The sequence below is a fragment of the Limanda limanda genome, chromosome 10 (assembly GCF_963576545.1).
Source record: "Limanda limanda chromosome 10, fLimLim1.1, whole genome shotgun sequence".
NCBI lineage: Eukaryota > Metazoa > Chordata > Actinopteri > Pleuronectiformes > Pleuronectidae > Limanda > Limanda limanda.
The window spans coordinates 10,169,748-10,183,930 of NC_083645.1; the positions used below are offsets into that span (position 1 = coordinate 10,169,748).

General features: G+C 38.3%; 1 protein-coding gene across 1 annotated transcript; it reads left to right on the top strand.

Moving 5' to 3' along the window:
* The first annotated feature begins 4,613 nt into the window (after window positions 1–4,613).
* Window positions 4,614–7,797, top strand: il12ba (interleukin 12Ba). The gene is made up of 8 exons (XM_061080250.1): window positions 4,614–4,659; window positions 5,376–5,466; window positions 5,555–5,827; window positions 5,907–6,012; window positions 6,561–6,802; window positions 6,895–7,067; window positions 7,235–7,350; window positions 7,701–7,797. Exons 2-8 carry the CDS (start codon window positions 5,376–5,378, stop codon window positions 7,795–7,797), a joined length of 1,098 nt encoding a protein of 365 aa, XP_060936233.1. The 5' UTR covers window positions 4,614–4,659.
* The last annotated feature ends 6,386 nt before the right edge of the window (window positions 7,798–14,183 follow it).

A 14,183-nucleotide genomic window follows, 5' to 3' on the forward strand; every position in this document is an offset into this window, starting at 1 on the left:
GCCCAAGGAAATAAGTCAGGCTGAGTGACAAGTCTCCTTGGAATTAAAACTGAAAACATACTTGTATTTTACTGCATTTTTATACCTAATGGTTTTATAATTGTAATGAGGGGTTAGCTAAAATTTCTGTAAATTTTTTATTTCTTTTATTCTATTATGACTGATTTTTTTATTAGGGCCCGAGCACTGACAGGCACTGACAGACAGTGAGGCCCTATAAAAATTGTAAGGATTATTTTTTTTTTTTTTCAGCGCAGAAGTTAGCTGCGCAGGATTCATTTAATTTAATTGAATTTTTATTTTTTTTTACAATTTACAGACTGTAAGATAATGTGCAATTAATAGGTGGTTGAAGTCCTGCTTATTTTAGGGGTCCAGTATCTTGCCAAGATACTTCGGCATGCAGATGGGGAAGAGTGGGGATTGAACTGCTAAACCTTCTTGTTGGACAATGACCACTCTACCCCCTAGGCCACACCGCCATTTTATTAAAAGTAAGGATTGGATTACCTGCTCATTCCCATGAAAAACTAAGCACAGGAAGAAGATGGACAAATTATTGTGTGTGTGTGTGTCTGTGTCATTCTATGCTGCTTTTGATACACATTTCAGAGAAAACCATTGTATTTTCTACTTTACTACATATATTTGACAGCCTTACTAAAAAGTTACTTTTATATTTTGGGATTTAAGTTTTATATTATTATTTATGTGTTTTTACACATGTTTTTATTTGAGAGGTACTGAAGCATCCAGTTAAAGGCGTGCACTTTCCTTCTCTGCAAAATATGTGTGAAATCCTTTTTAATATGCTTTTAAAAATCTATTCATATAATACACAAATCAGACATTTAATAATACACATGATTATCTTCCACAAAAGGGAACAAGAGTTTAAGTTCCCGCTCGACTCAGACTTTCTGTAAAAGCCACCACAAACCACGAGGCCAAAAGTTTCATCACTGCACTGTAGTACAATTCAGAAGTAATATACAGTAAGGTAAGCTAAACAGTGTGCCATACAAAAAGTCATTCTTGATTATTTAGCAGATAATACAATGGATGCTTTAGTGGAAAGTACAGACAGAGAAATTCTAACCTCAAGAACTTATGACCTTTAAACCTGATGTAACGATTGGACACAAAGCAAACAGTGGTTCACTTTGACGTGTTAACACATAAGAATATAATTAATTACTAAGGAAAGCTGTTAGTGTGTGTTTTCCAAACTTAGACGAGGGCATGGCTTAAAATCGATACTGACATTCGTGCCAGTAGTTTTGCGGTTTTTAGTTTGGTTTTGTTGTGCACCTGTTGATGTGCTTTGCAATCCGTGAGAGTCGTGGAATGTACAGTATGTTGGGTCATGGCTCCATTGTTGGTCTGTTCTAAATTACTGCTATTGAACCATTATAAACAAGTCACTTAGGAGTAGAGGATCAGAAATCCAGGGCTTTGCCTGAACAACTTCTTGGCTAGACTACTTCATCTGACATATTCATGCCTCCATTCATTTTTCTTATCTCAGTACATTTGCCCTTTTGCCATTCGTTTCATATCCCTGCTGGGTTCACTGGTTTCAATCTCAGGTAGAGAAAGTCTTAGGATGACGGGTGTGGGTGTGTTCCATCTTTCGTAATCATTGTGTTTGTGGTTTATTTTCTTTACGTATACTTTACACCACACATCACCTAATTGTTCTCGTAGAGAGAGAGTTATGTGTGGCATCATCACACCTCATCTTTCAGTGATGACACACACACACACACACCACTAAATGGCATGTGAACCAACAGGTATCTGTGACATCAGAGTGATGGTACCACATAATGGGATGATGTCACAAATAAAGTTCCCATAAAGAATAATGAGAAAGAACTTCACATAGCTTTTACTGTTTCATCTGACATGCTAATCTATTTAATTCATAGGGGATCAAAGATAAATTAGAAATTAAACTAAGCGGATCAGTAAATCACAGAAATAACCTCATTGTACACACTTCTTTTTTTAACACTTAACACTTTTCATTTTATATGATCACCCTTAAATAGGACATTGTTTATTGTGAGGGAAATGTCCTTATTTTTCTTAAAACAAGTGTCTTAATACACATAATAACCACTCTGATGTTTACAGATAACAATGGGAATGCACTGACATGATTATTTTGTATTAGAAAAGCAGCTGACATACCCACACACACACACAAGTCACGTGTTGTTGTCCTTTGTTCAGTAACAGAGGAGGTTAAAACATAACTGAGCTGAGTGATGTAGGGAAATGGCTCAGGGGACAAATGGGGAAATAAAAAACTTACATACCATTAGTGTTGATGCTTTTATGCCGTGCGATATTCTTATTATATGGCAGAATCTGACAATCTGTGAAGAAATCAAAAGGATGCTTTATAATGATATGAATGTCAAATAACCCAATGACGAACAAACAGTAGTTACCATCAATATAGTGGCATCACTGCCTAAATTGGTGGTGAAATCTATTTAGATCTAAATCTACTTGCTTATATTTTTCGAATGGTTTCTTTCAAAGTTCTGGAATTGGGTGTTAGCATTAATAATGACATCGGCTCCTTAGGGCATCACTGTTGCAATCGTGTTAATGACAGTCGAGCTAGATATTAAAGTAAATGTTGTTTCGCACAGATTATTATTAACAATACTATAAGTCTACAAATCTGCTGTTTTCTGCATTCAATTACCATTTACACTGAATGAGCTTTCATTCTGAAGAGTGTTCTTGTTATTGTTGGTGGAAACGTGAAATAAAAGGCTGTGGTTCAGGGAGACTGACCTTTGACCCCCGATACTTATAGAAGACAGGTTTAGTGTTTCTGATGAAAACAGGAACTTGGAATTGATCTCAATATTCTTTTGTTATTGGGGAAGTCTCTATTTTATTTTTGAAGGTACAGAACTCCGATTGAACAATTCAAAGAACAAAGAAATTCTAGAGTATCTGAAATGTCTTAAAACCAAGAATATTCTTGATATTAGTAACCAGATGAATTTGAAATAATTTCAGATGGTCATTTGTTATTTCTTATTAATCATCATATTTACTACAGGTTGACGACAGTCTGCAAGTTTTAATCCAAAAAGGGATCCTCTGCCAAAACGTGATTGCCATTGCTTTTATGTTTTGTATTGCTGCCTTAAATATATTCAAACTTGTAAAAAATGACTGGATTTACAGTCTAGGGTCTGAGGTCTAATAATATAGTGTTGTAAAAATAATTGCAAAAAGACAATTTCTTAATTTTATATATTATCCAGGCACAAATCCTGTAAATTATAATCTAGTTTCCAGATATAAAGAAGGACATTTTACATTATGGGTTATCAAACCCATTGGAAACAATAGTGGCTGCAATCGTAGTCTGAGTGTCGTCCCTGATCACGTAAAGGACTGCAAACACCTCTTTGGACAGAAATGTGATAATGTGTTTATACCGGAAAGATTTCACAAAGACATAACTTATCTGTTATCGGGGACATACATCTAAGTGTGAGTTTATATGGCTGTTTGATAAAGCAATAAAAACTGGGCAATACATCTCTAAGAGCTGGTGCAATCACTTTATGGAAGTCGATCACTTTTTGTAAGGAGTTGAATGTCACAATTCTTTGAGCAAGGATGTCGGAAGTGCTGAGGGTCTTCAGCACTCCCCCATTGGCGAGGGCCTGTAACTACAAAAAAAAGTTGATAAAACATTTTAAAAAACATTTGTGAATAACATAGCAGTGTGTAAAATATATTTAAAAATAGATATTTTTACAATATTTGATTCAACTTCGGAATATTCCGTGGATCTTTTGTGTAGCCTGTCTTACACTGAATGTAATGTTAGACGCAAGCTACATGCCAGCAGCAGTAATAGCGGATTAGATTAGTCTTAATAACAGTTTTTTCTCTTTTTTTTAATGGCCCTACAACACAGCTCTTACACTTGAATAAGATGTTATCGACTTTTCAAATTGATAAAAAATCACTGCATTTAGAATGATGTCAGCTGAACGTGGCCTACAGGTGTAGGTACACGTGATGCCTCGTTATCCTGACATTAAAGTTATTATATATTGTTTTTTGATGAACGCATGATCAATTAGGGCATAATATAATTTTATTACTTCTGTTTTTGTAATGACGTGCAACAACGAAATCAATCCGTGACAGGGACAAAAGCACCTGTGTCATGGGAACGTCTCAAAGTGATGGGCTCGGCATCTAAACCAGCAACTAGGTCACGTGTGAACCGGTTTACAGACGGCGCATGCGCAACGAGAGGTCCTGAAGGTGAAATTAGACGCGTCCGTGCCAACATGAAGGTAAACACACAACGTGAGATCCAGATGAAACCATAGATCATAAACAGGCTCCAGTTGAAATGACCAGTAACGGACTAGTGGGTGTGTTGCGCGGTGTCTTATAGGACGTGTCGTGCGTCCATCCGCAAGCATGTGGAAGTGAGGATGAATACCTCTGTGAACAGAAGACACGCGTGTGGTTCGAAAGTGAAGTCTGGAATTTTCTCCTACAGGGGATGTGGGGAAGTTTCAAGTTTGTGTGTTTGCCACTCATATAAAAGTCACCCAGAACTGACAGAAGCTCCATTGGTTCCGGACATCAGTGATCAAGGTAAGACTGGTTGTTTCTAACTATATTTGTTTATACAAATGTGTTTCAAATCAATTCATTATGTCGTTAAATTCATATAAATTTTAAATAAAATAAATATAAATTAATGACTAGTAGTTAGAGTAGCTAGTTATGGCTTCATTGTGATATCATGAAATAGATTTGGCTTCATGCTGATATTATTCATCAGCTGTTTCCACTTCTATCCTTGTGTTTTTTAAGGATAATTTGATGAAACGTTTCCTGTAAACGTTCCTAAAATGTCTGGTGTGTAGCCTATAAGCAGGTTCTAGTTAAAGTTAATTTTAAAGTCTACATGGATGAAAGCATTACTAGTTTTGTGTTTTTAAACTTGATATAGGCTATAATGTCGGAGGAACATCTCTTGATTGTGAATGTTATAATGTAAATTAATGTACATGTTATATGTGAGCTTAATAATTCTTTATGCTGTAACTTTCAGAAATGAACATTTTTTGTGTTTTTTATATTGGTTTTGCTTTGTTTGTTAATTTACTGTTGCTTTGACAGTGTTTGTGTTTTTGCAGCAGTAGTTTTATGAATTTTATAACAGAATATTTATTTATTTCATTTGAGGGTCAAAACTTGACTGATTAACAAATCTTGACTTCCTTTTTTCCCTTTATTTCCTTCCTCTTGTTTCCCCATTCTCTTATTTCCTCTCCTCTTCACATCTGTTTCTTCCTCTCATTCAGATGAAGTTCTTCACTTGCAGCATCATCATGTCTGTATTTCTACAACTCTCCAGACAAAACCCTCTGAGCTTTTGGACTCTGCTCCCCAACAGTATGCTTTTTTTAAATTTCCATTCGAACACATTGCCCCAATGTCATATAATATAAGATTAACCTTTTGTTTAATTGGTCTTTGCTAGTTCTGGTTGTGGAGGTGGATGGCTCTCTTGGCCAGCAGCCCCTGAGCTGCCTGGGTACGTCACAGGACGGGTCGAGGAAAGACAACAAGAGTCAGGACATTATTTGGAAGAAGAACGGAATAGTGGAAGAACAGAGAGGAAACTCATACTTGGTGCAGCTGGAGGAAAGTACAGGAGGGGGAAACTACACCTGCCACCGAGAGGACGGATCACTGGTTAATCACACTGTGGTTCTGATCCAGGAGGAGGAAACCAAGAGGAAGATTCTTAAAGGTACAATCTTATTTAGGATGTAAACATTTTAAAAATATTTCAACGGTCTAATCTCCTTTGTCTGACTTTTTCTAATTAGGGGATTACATGAAGTGCTTGGCTCAAAATTACAACGGAGAGTTTCACTGCTCTTGGACCGTGGACAGCAGTCGTGTCGCCAAAGTAGAATTTATCGAAGTTTGGCGGTAAGTTTGCAAACTCTGTGAATGTTTTCTGTTTCCCTCTCTGGTATTTACACAGTGACTCATATCAGTGACAGGGACTCATATTAGAGCCAAGTCTACATAATGAAAGCCATTAAGGAAAATCACCTATTCATTGGGCTGGGCAATTAAACAATATCAATGATTTAATCATCTATATCAATAGCCATATAACAAAAGTTGAAATTATATCAATATACTGCATGTACATTGTGCAATCATAGTGAAGAGGAACAACACATTGGATCTGCCTCAGATTTCTAAAATGGTTTCTTTAAACTTAAAAGAAATAACAATGTGACATTTATGGTGATAATTGTTGATCGGATTTTTGGCGATATCGTCCAGCCCTGGCTCCTCATGAGAGGAAACAAAGTATATTTAAGGTCTTGGGAACAGATGTTCTATAGAAACGATACAGCTGTAAATACTTTTGAATGGTAGATGTTTTGCTTCGACAGTGCCTCTATCAGTCGTCTGTTTTTCACCAGAAGTTATCAAGAGTTTCATCCATTTTCTATTTGTTGCAGCAATTCTAACGACCGGGACACCCGGTGTTCTTTGGACACCAGCACCCAGCGCTGGACGTGCTCCTCGGGTCAGAGTAACTTCAGCTGCTCAGTCGATGAACATGGACACAGTATCTCCTGCCGGGACGAGCAGCACTGCCCCTACGCTGAGGAGAGCCAGCAGATCTACGTCGCTGTGTACCTGTGGACCGAGTACTTCCTGGTGGAGAAGTTCTCTAAACTGTTTTACCTGGCAAAGATAGGTGAGACATCTCTGGGAGACGTTTTCTGCAAGATGCTTTCTTTTTGAGCTGTTATCATCTCACTCCATCTATTCTGCTGTATCCCTCAATAGTGAAACCTGACAGTGTGAGGATCAGTAAAGTCAACACCACGATGATAGAGTGGAGTTACCCGAGCTCCTGGAGCAGTCCCTACTCCTACTTCCCTCTCACGTTCGAGATAGCACAGCTCAAGCGGGGATGCAAGCAGTGTGACAACCGTTGCACTGAGTCAGAACATGAAAAAGTAAGAGGAACCCACCGACTCTGTTATCAGTTCTACAAAAGAGAAGTTAAAGCTATTACATTTCAAACTTACTGCACGTAAGTGCGCTGGATTTGTAGCTGAATTGCATATTTGAAATGGTAATATGGAATCATGTAATTGACTGATATGTGATTTCTATTTCGTAGACACTCCAATCCACCGACATTTGCCAAATTGAAGTCGAGAACTGGGCCAAGTCTGTGTGTGTCCGAGCCAAGGACGCTCTCTGTAACTCCCAGTGGAGCGAATGGAGCCACCTCAGGTCAGTGCCCCCTAGTGGTGCTACACGACACATTCAGCACTTGCTTCCCCTTTACTGTGTATACCTTCTGTACGTAGCTGTCGTTCTCTGCCATGGTGTCATAAAGAGACGTTTCACTGCTGCCTCTGCTGTGGTTTGATCGTTAATAGTTCGGTTAAAATTCTGTAAAACTTAAGCGAGTCTTGCTCTTCGAAAGTAAACAGCATTATAACTTGTTTAACTGATCTTCCTCTCATTGTAGGACTTGTACCCAGTAAAATCACAGCAATAGGCCATTTTGTTTGTTCGGCTTTTGTTTGGGAATTAAGAATTGATTCAGACTAACTTCCTTTTCGTGTCTTCTATTACAGATTGAAGAGAAACAAGAACAAGAAACATCGGCTAAACGGTGAACGAGATTATCAGAAGAGCGAGAATCCAAACACTGGACATTTTTTGACTTTTTGACCTTTTTTTATTTATATGATTTTATATATTACTATTTATCCTATAGTATATAATTGTGTTTTTAATGTGTAATTATAAATTATGATAAATAATGAAATAAAGGGAAATTTAACGACATATGATTCACAATCAAAATACTTGTCCCGGTCATAAGTTATTCAAGAAATCCAAAGTGAGGGTCTGTTCATGGAGACTTTATTCATACTTAAGTGCAAGGTTTTCTTTTGCACCAAATGTGTGTTCACTTCCCGAGAGTTCTGCTGTACACTCATAACCATAGATTTATATCTATGCTCATAACGGCCTCATGTAGAGACCTGAGCAGTTGTTTCTCTTTCGCCAAACAAACAACAGGTTTAAATGTCATCAGCTGTCCCTGAGTTCTTCAGGTCTTTCCCCTCAACTGTCAAGTGAGAGTGTGGCTTTATGTGGGAAAAAAAATAACAACTCGACAACAAATCACAATCTGAATGATGAGAAATACACGTCCCTCTTTGATATTTCATGTTGTGATGCCCTTCAGTCGAGCTGTCATTCTCATGGTTGGTACCATTTGCCAGATGTACCACCAAATCCACCTTTAGAGGAACAGTATCATCCTGCACCTGTTTTGATATCATAACCACTTCTTGTTGTGGATCAGGTGACAAAGCTGTCTTGGAAATTGCAGCCTATAAACTACTCATGTCAATGAGTAACTGGTGTAGACTGCTCATGCTCCCTGAATGTACAGTAATACTAAAACTGAGCTCCGAGACAGCGTTCTTCCTCTTAATATCCCTCTGAGGGGAAACAGGTACCCAGTATATTGACATTTAAATGTTAATAGCAGGGCATTGACCTTGTGATTAACACAAGTCATCTCTACAACCAGAAGATTGTTCTTTCTACAGCAGAGGAAGTGGGTACTCAACAAACTTCTTCAAAAAACCTCTGATTCCCACAAAACTTTGGATGAGACATGGTCCAAGAAAGATTCCATTACGTTTTAGCACAGATCCAAGGATTTTTGGTCACCTTCTACAATGTGGAGCACATTTCCCAGATTTGCACAGATTTCTGTGAGAGTAATTCATGGATCTCGATGAAAAAAATCTGACATGTTTAGGGGACTGATGTTGATGAATGTGAACAATTTGGTGCAGACCAAAATAAAACATTTAAAACTTGGTTTCATAAGGGGACTGTTGGGCCTTGTCAGAGATATGTTCTCTGCTGAGGGACATTCGAGTTGATTTAGTTGTCATTGGTCGGTTTCAGTAGCTACGACTTGCTAAGATTCTTGATTGGACACTTTTTCAGAAAAAGCGCTGTTGACCTTTGACCTCTTAACCTAGGTTATGGCCATAGTGTAGACAGGAGTTGTGAGCAGCTGTGAAGGCATGAAAAAGTTATCACAAGAACGCTTAAGGGAATAATTCAAATTAGTTTTAAATGTTGAGTTTGACTTAAGCCCAAACTGATTAGAATTTGGTGGTCAAAGGTCAAGCTCACTGTGACCTCACAAAATGTAGGCCTTGGCACAAACATTCACTTGGACTTAAAGATGACCTGAATAGAATTTAGAGGTCAAAGGACGAGGTCACCGTGACCTCACAAAACGTGTGTTTCTGGCCTCTTAAACACGAAATCTCAAGATAGTCTACAGGGAAATTAAAATCAAATTTTGACCAGTTGCTACTTAGACTGAAACAATAACTCATATCAGAGGTCAAAGGTCACACTGACTCCATATGTGTCTTGAAATAAATGTATGAAGGCTGAAACTGCACTGGTTGGTGGAGGCATACAACCACAGGACAGTTATATTGTGTGTTATTCTCATGATCCCTTGTATTATCCAATTAATTGGTGACCATTTTCACCGGGGACCCATTTGTGGATCCTTTGCTCTAGTAAGTGAAAGGACTTTATCCAGATTTACCAAGACAAATAAAATGAAAGCTTCAACCACAAATAATGGCAATCCTTTTGACCCCTCTCTGAAATCTCTGTTTCATTCATTAACAGAACTAATTATAATTCAGCGGTATAAGTAAATATGCTTGACATGAGCACATTGAGAAATATTGCATTGTGGTCCAAATCCGAATTGTTGTTGTTTATTACAAACTGATTATTACAGATCGCAGAGGATTTTGAAACATCGTTAATGTCATGCCAACTGTGGAAAAGGGCACTCGGTTGTTGACTGTGTGCCTGCTACTACTAATGAAAACATAATAAGTGCTTTGGAGAGAAACCAAATCCAGTGGAATATTACTTTATGAGAACTAATTACCCTTCAGAGGGAAAAAACACAGCAGTTCCAAACAGCCGGTTTTTCACAAAGTGAGTATTCAGATAAGTTTATACTAAAATTCCACATCACATGAGAGAAAAGCTCCACACCAGCAGAAGCGTCGCCACCACTCTTTCCAGTACTGGTTTTGTAACTCAGATGGAGGTTGTGGTGAACCTTCTCTTCACTTCCCTGTCACAGAATGAGGAAGAGGGCACGTGATGTAAGCACTTTCAGGGTCCACACATTCTAAACCTGGCAACTCTGACCTTTAATTTATGGTTGATTGCTTTTTATCACAGAGGGCACTTGACACATTGTTGGGAAATGTCCCTAATTCAGTTCTTTTAGTTCCTCCCCCCTGTATATCGGGTCAAACTCAAGAAAAATGTGATCTACTATAAATGTCGTCATGCAGCTGTGGGGCATAATTGAAAGTAAAACTCCTGACTTTATAGTTCATTACATCTGAATGTGTACGTCCATTTATCGCATTTTAAATGATAGCACTAATCATTATGAGACTGTTTATCTCTATGTTTAGTTCTGATATTAGTTAGTTGATAGTAAAATGGGTGTTGGAAGTTTGCAGTAGAGCTGATACTAATGCTTTTTTATTATCAAGTCTGTTTACTATCCATATTTTTTTCTTTTTTTGTTATATTAATTGATTGTATTTTTTTTTTAAATATTTATTTATTCCAAATCATTAATCATTTAAACATGCTCTGATTTCCCAAAACCTAAGTTCACAAGTATTAATTCTTCATTGTCATTTTATCTGATCAACAGTCAAACATGTTCAGTTTGTAATCCCACATTTCAGCTCTAGTTTACAGTTTGTTTAACGAGACAAAGTGATACGAGCAGAAATAAGTATTTTACCTCTCTTCACATTGTGAACAAGAAGAAGCTCTGCTGCTGGAGACACTGAGACAGAAGCAGCAGCGATGAAGATGATTCATTGAACATAGACTGGGGCTGAATCAGCTTTGACCTTGACTCCAGTTTCACTTTGAAAAGATGGTGTGTGTGTAGCTTTTCTTTTTGTGAGCCACACGGTTTCCCTGGCACAAAAAAACCCCATACATGTGATTAATATGGGCCAAGGGAACAGAATAGTCATGGGCTCAGTCTTAGAAATGACATTTTCTACCATCCTGGCTCTTTGCACTGCTCCCACCAGGAGGAGATGCAACATCTCACATGTACTTGTATTACTGCGTGGACCCCTGTCTTGATTATAAGATTATTTTATCAGTTATTGTAATTATTAAATGGCCTGATCCCCTCAATACGTCTCTGAGCTTCTCTGCAGATCTCTCACATCCTCTGACCAGCTGCTGCTGGCTGTGCCTTGGTCGAGGCTGCTGGGTTTGGGCGACACCTCGTAGATGTTTTTTAAGTTAAACTGAAGACCCACATGTTTTCTCAGGCTTTGAGTGTTGACTTTATTCACTTTTCAGCCTTTTACTCATATTTCATTTAATTTGTTTATTCTTGAACTTCACGTCACAATGTTTTGAATGTATAGCACCACAACTTGGGTTGTTTTTATAGGTGCTCTGGGAATAAACTTAACTTTTTGAAGCAGCTGATCTGAAGCAGTCTTGGAAATTATGGATAAGGTAGAGAGAAAAGTTGTTTTGAGAAATTATTTCAGGGAGTTTTTATAAATGTAGTGAAAGGAGAGTTTCATGTAGCCAGACTTGGACAAATCCAAGAGAAATGTGGACATGGATGGTCATTACACTCAAAAGAAAAAAATATGCATATCCTGTTATTAAGAATAACTGCTATGGTCATCACTAATATCCCCAATATTGGATAAACACAGGTCTCTTATTTTTAATAAAAATAAGTGTCACTGAATTTAACTTTAGACAAAGCAAATGTGCAAAGGAGCTGCAAGTTAACACCACTTTGTCTTCATGGCTCACAGGCCAAAGAAATAACGCCTCATCATGAAGAATAAAACATCAGAATGAGGAATTCTTTAACTCAAAAACAGAAGATCAGACATTTGGTCAGAGAGAAAGATCCATGTTATCATTGCTTTCAAACTATATTATTAAGTTACACTCGTACTTACAGAGAAGTTGACCTCTGCCTTCACTTGGTCAGACAGGATCACTTGTCATACCCATCACTGACTTTCGAAAATTATTCAGAAAACAAAAACAAAATGTAAAGATTTATAATGCTTTGGAGTTCAATTTGATGGTGTTTGGTAGCTGTGGGGTTAAACTGAATCCACGTGATTTATTCCAACAGCTTACATGATCAATTACATACTAAACTTGTTCTTGTGAATTTACGGCCTCGTTGACCTTGTCCACATTTGTTGACCGCGTTAATTAATGGGCACAGACACACAGCAATTTGGACAGATGGCATTTATCTGCATCCGCTACTTACTATGCAACTGCTACATTTGAGAATTAAACTGACCCGAGTGCTGTTTAATACTGTAGATTGGGTCATACAGTGTCTCTTTCAGGCCAGTAGATGGCAACATTGCACTAGAAAACCCTTGCTGTGGAGGTCTGCTGGCTCCTACAGTGACCTGAAGTGAAGTGGAAGAGGTCATTACGAGGAACTGCTGCAGATGTGCTGCTCAGCATGTGAAGATTTCAAATTGATTTTTTAAATCATACTATTTATTACGAATAGTTTGAATATATCCTCGTTTTCAAACCTGGTTTTACTTGAAAAAAGAGTATTTCATTTAATTTCTGTGACGCTAATACATCCTCTCATATATCTGAACACTCATTATACCATTTCCTGTGGAGGTATCAAGGAAACCATGCTGCCATATCTTGTCTACATATTTAAACAGTTAACTTCTATATTTGTCCCCTTTTAAGTCGACCAGGGAGCATATTGTGAGACATACGGCCCATTCTCATTAGCATATGCCTGGTCTTTTACAACTAGTCATTTTTATGAGTCTTCCATTCAATCGGACCATTATTATCATCAGCTCAACCTCTTGATTTACGGGAACATCTGCCGGTGGCGCAGGAGGCGCGTCTGCGGCGCCCACAACGCATTTCTGATCAGTTACTTCAAAATGTCTAATAGAGTTATAACGCAGCAGATTTTTAATAGCCTGCCCATATGTGGACACTTGAACATAAGTCGTATACATACTCACTCACACATATTTATACACATACACGCACACAACTTTAGAGCCTTCACACGGCCTGCGCATTTCCTGCCAGAGATACCATGCAAAGCTTTATGTCTGGCTGCCATGGAGTTAAGTAAATCACAGTATTAACGTGGATGGATCATCGGGGGCACCAAATTACATCTCTGTTTTTGGATACCGAGCCGCTGATATGTGGGCTAACAGTGTGTGTGTGGGTGCATGTGGATATAAATACATGTCGCCCCCGGGGGCCCGGGGTGCAGGGTCTGGCTGGCCCGCATGCCGACCGAGGCAGCCAGACCCAGGCTGAGAGACCCGGCCACAATCAAACAAATGTGCTGAAGGATAGCTCCGACCGTGTGTGTGTGTGTTAGTGTGTGTTAGTGTGTGTGGGTGTGTTTGTGTGTGTGTGTTAGACATTTTATCTCACGCTGTTTCTTATTTATCACTATTTATTGTGTAACGTGGTGGCTCACATTTCTCCTTACACAGCACGGAGACATAAATAAACAGCGATGGACAATGATGAGACGGTCGCGGAGTTCGGTGTCCAGCCTTGACCGTTTATGACATTTATCAGACCCGCAACCGGCTCTGCCTCTCGTGTCTGCAGACAGCAACCGAGGAGGATGAAGGTTTTCATTTTCTATCTAAGTCGAGATCATTAGAATTACAAATGATATAATTCTGAGCCAAATTGTACGCTTTCTTTTTCATTTTTAAGGCTCTTAATTGCGCAGTTTCACTGATGCGTAAAACCAGCAGCTCCAACGTGTAAAACTCACTCAATTCAGCAATTTCTTGATAGAAATCTTAATTTTCAGAGATAGCCCCATGATAAAAAAACAACTCTGGTCCTCTCCACTTCATTATAATTAACCAAATAGCGCTTATTGAACACATGGCCCCTGACAATTCGATTTGACAATTTACAAATGTAATGAT